The sequence below is a fragment of the Apaloderma vittatum genome, unplaced genomic scaffold (assembly GCF_000703405.1).
Source record: "Apaloderma vittatum isolate BGI_N311 unplaced genomic scaffold, ASM70340v1 scaffold112, whole genome shotgun sequence".
Taxonomy (NCBI): domain Eukaryota; kingdom Metazoa; phylum Chordata; class Aves; order Trogoniformes; family Trogonidae; genus Apaloderma; species Apaloderma vittatum.
Window position 1 is genome coordinate 36937 of NW_009705042.1, and position 1960 is coordinate 38896.

A 1960-nucleotide genomic window follows, 5' to 3' on the forward strand; every position below is an offset into this window, starting at 1 on the left:
GCTCACAGGGCATTCTCTGCTCGCTGAGGAGAGAAACCTAATAGAAATTGTTCTCGGAGAGACAAACTCGTGAGTCTCAGTAAAGAGATTAACATCTACTGATGCGAGCACACGAATCAAGATCTCCTGGACGCAGTAGAATCTCCGAGCTCTTGCGGATGTTATGTGACGCATCTCAGCATCCGAATTGCAGAATCATTATGGTTGGAAAAGACCTTGAAGATTACCAACTTCAACCCTTCTCTAACTCTACCAGGCCCACTTCTTCATTGCATCTAGTCAACTATTAAATCCATCCAGGGATGACAATTCAACCACTTCCCCGGGCAGCCTGTCCCGCTCTTTGAATACCCTTTCAGTGTAGAAGTTTCTCCGAATGTCTAAACTAAACCTCCCCTGGTGTAACTTGAGTCCATTTCCACTTGTCCTATTGGTCGTAACTTGCGAGAAGAGACCAACACCCACCTCTCTACAACCTCCTTTCAGGTAGTCGTAGAACACCTCAGCCTCCTTCAGACTAAACAACCGTGAGTCGCTCAGCCGCCCCTCATAAGACTTATTCTCGAAACCCTTCACCACCTTTGTCATCCTTCTATGGAAGAAATATCTCTTTGAGATACAAGCATCTCTGATATTTCAAGAAGTATTGTATCATCTCCGTATTATTGCACAAAGGGTGTTGGGTTTGTGTTGAAATGAAGGAATCACAGAATCACAGAATGTTTGGGGTTGGAAGGGACCTCTAGAGATCCCCCAGTGCCACCCCCTGCCAGAGCAGGGTCACCCAGGGCAGCCCCACAGGAACGCGTCCAGGCGGGTTGGAAAGTCTCAGGAGACTCCACACCCTCTCTGGGCAGCCTGGGCCAGGGCTCCGGCACCCGCACAGGGAAAAAGTTTTTCCTTATGTTTTAGTCGAATCTCCTGTGCTCCAGCTTGCACCTGTGGCTCCTTGTCCTGTCATTGGACATTCCTGAGCAGAGCCTGGCTCCATCCTCCTGACACTCCCCCTTTCCATATTTATAAATATGACTGAGGTCACCCCTCAGGCTCCTCTTCTCCAAGCTGCAGAGCCCCAGCTCCCTCAGCCTTTCCTCCTCAGGGAGATGTTCCATCCCTCCATCATCCCTGGGGCTGCGCTGGACTCTCTCCAGCAGTTCCCTGTCCTGCTGGAGCTGAGGGCCCAGAACTGGACACACCATTCCAGATGTGGCCTCACCAGGGCAGAGCAGAGGGGGAGGAGAACCTCTCCTGGGCTTTACCAACCTGTTATTACAACCCTAGGAAAAAAAAAAATCAAATTCCCAACACAAATACTTTTTGGAAGCAAAAAATAAAAATAAAAACTAAATCATCACTTGGCTTCCCTCTCCCTGAGAGGAGCATTCCACCATCTGCAGCGCAGCAACTCTGTTGGTACAGGTGTCACTGTTTGTACTGTAGTCTTGAGGCAGTAAAGAAAATACATAGAAAATGCTACTGAATGATTTCCAAGAGATGAAGAAACCAACAATAGTAAATACAAGGCGGGAAAATAATGCTCTTACCATCATCTGTGATTTTACTTGAAGCTACTCGAATTACTTCTGTTGTTATGGAGATCTGTCCTTTTTCATCCTTGGAGGCTCGCACAGGAAAGTGATACTCGACAAAGAAGGTGCTGTGAATAAAAAGTGAATGGATGACCACAACCCATCAAAAATCTAATGTATGTACTGGAACTGAACATAGCAGGCATGTTTCATATGCAAAATGTATTTTTTTTAGAATAACTGAACTACCTATTTTACGAATTCCTTAAATGGATTATGCATATGTCAAATTCTCATCCAAAAAAAGAAAAAAAAGCCTTCTGTCTTCAATGGTCCTTGGTGCCCAGAGCACATCTGTACCTCCCCAAAATCCCAGGAAAAGCACAGCCTGAAGTGAGCCTGGGGGTTCTCATCACCAAGCGGCTGCCGAC

At 46.6% G+C, this 1960-nt stretch overlaps 1 protein-coding gene across 1 annotated transcript in view; it reads right to left on the reverse strand.

Moving 5' to 3' along the window:
• C2CD3 (C2 calcium-dependent domain containing 3) overlaps positions 1–1960 on the reverse strand; it is a 46164-nt gene that overhangs the window by 35605 nt on the left and 8599 nt on the right. The window contains 1 exon segment of the mRNA XM_009865235.1: positions 1545–1657. Within this exon segment, the coding sequence (XP_009863537.1) occupies positions 1545–1657 (113 nt within the window).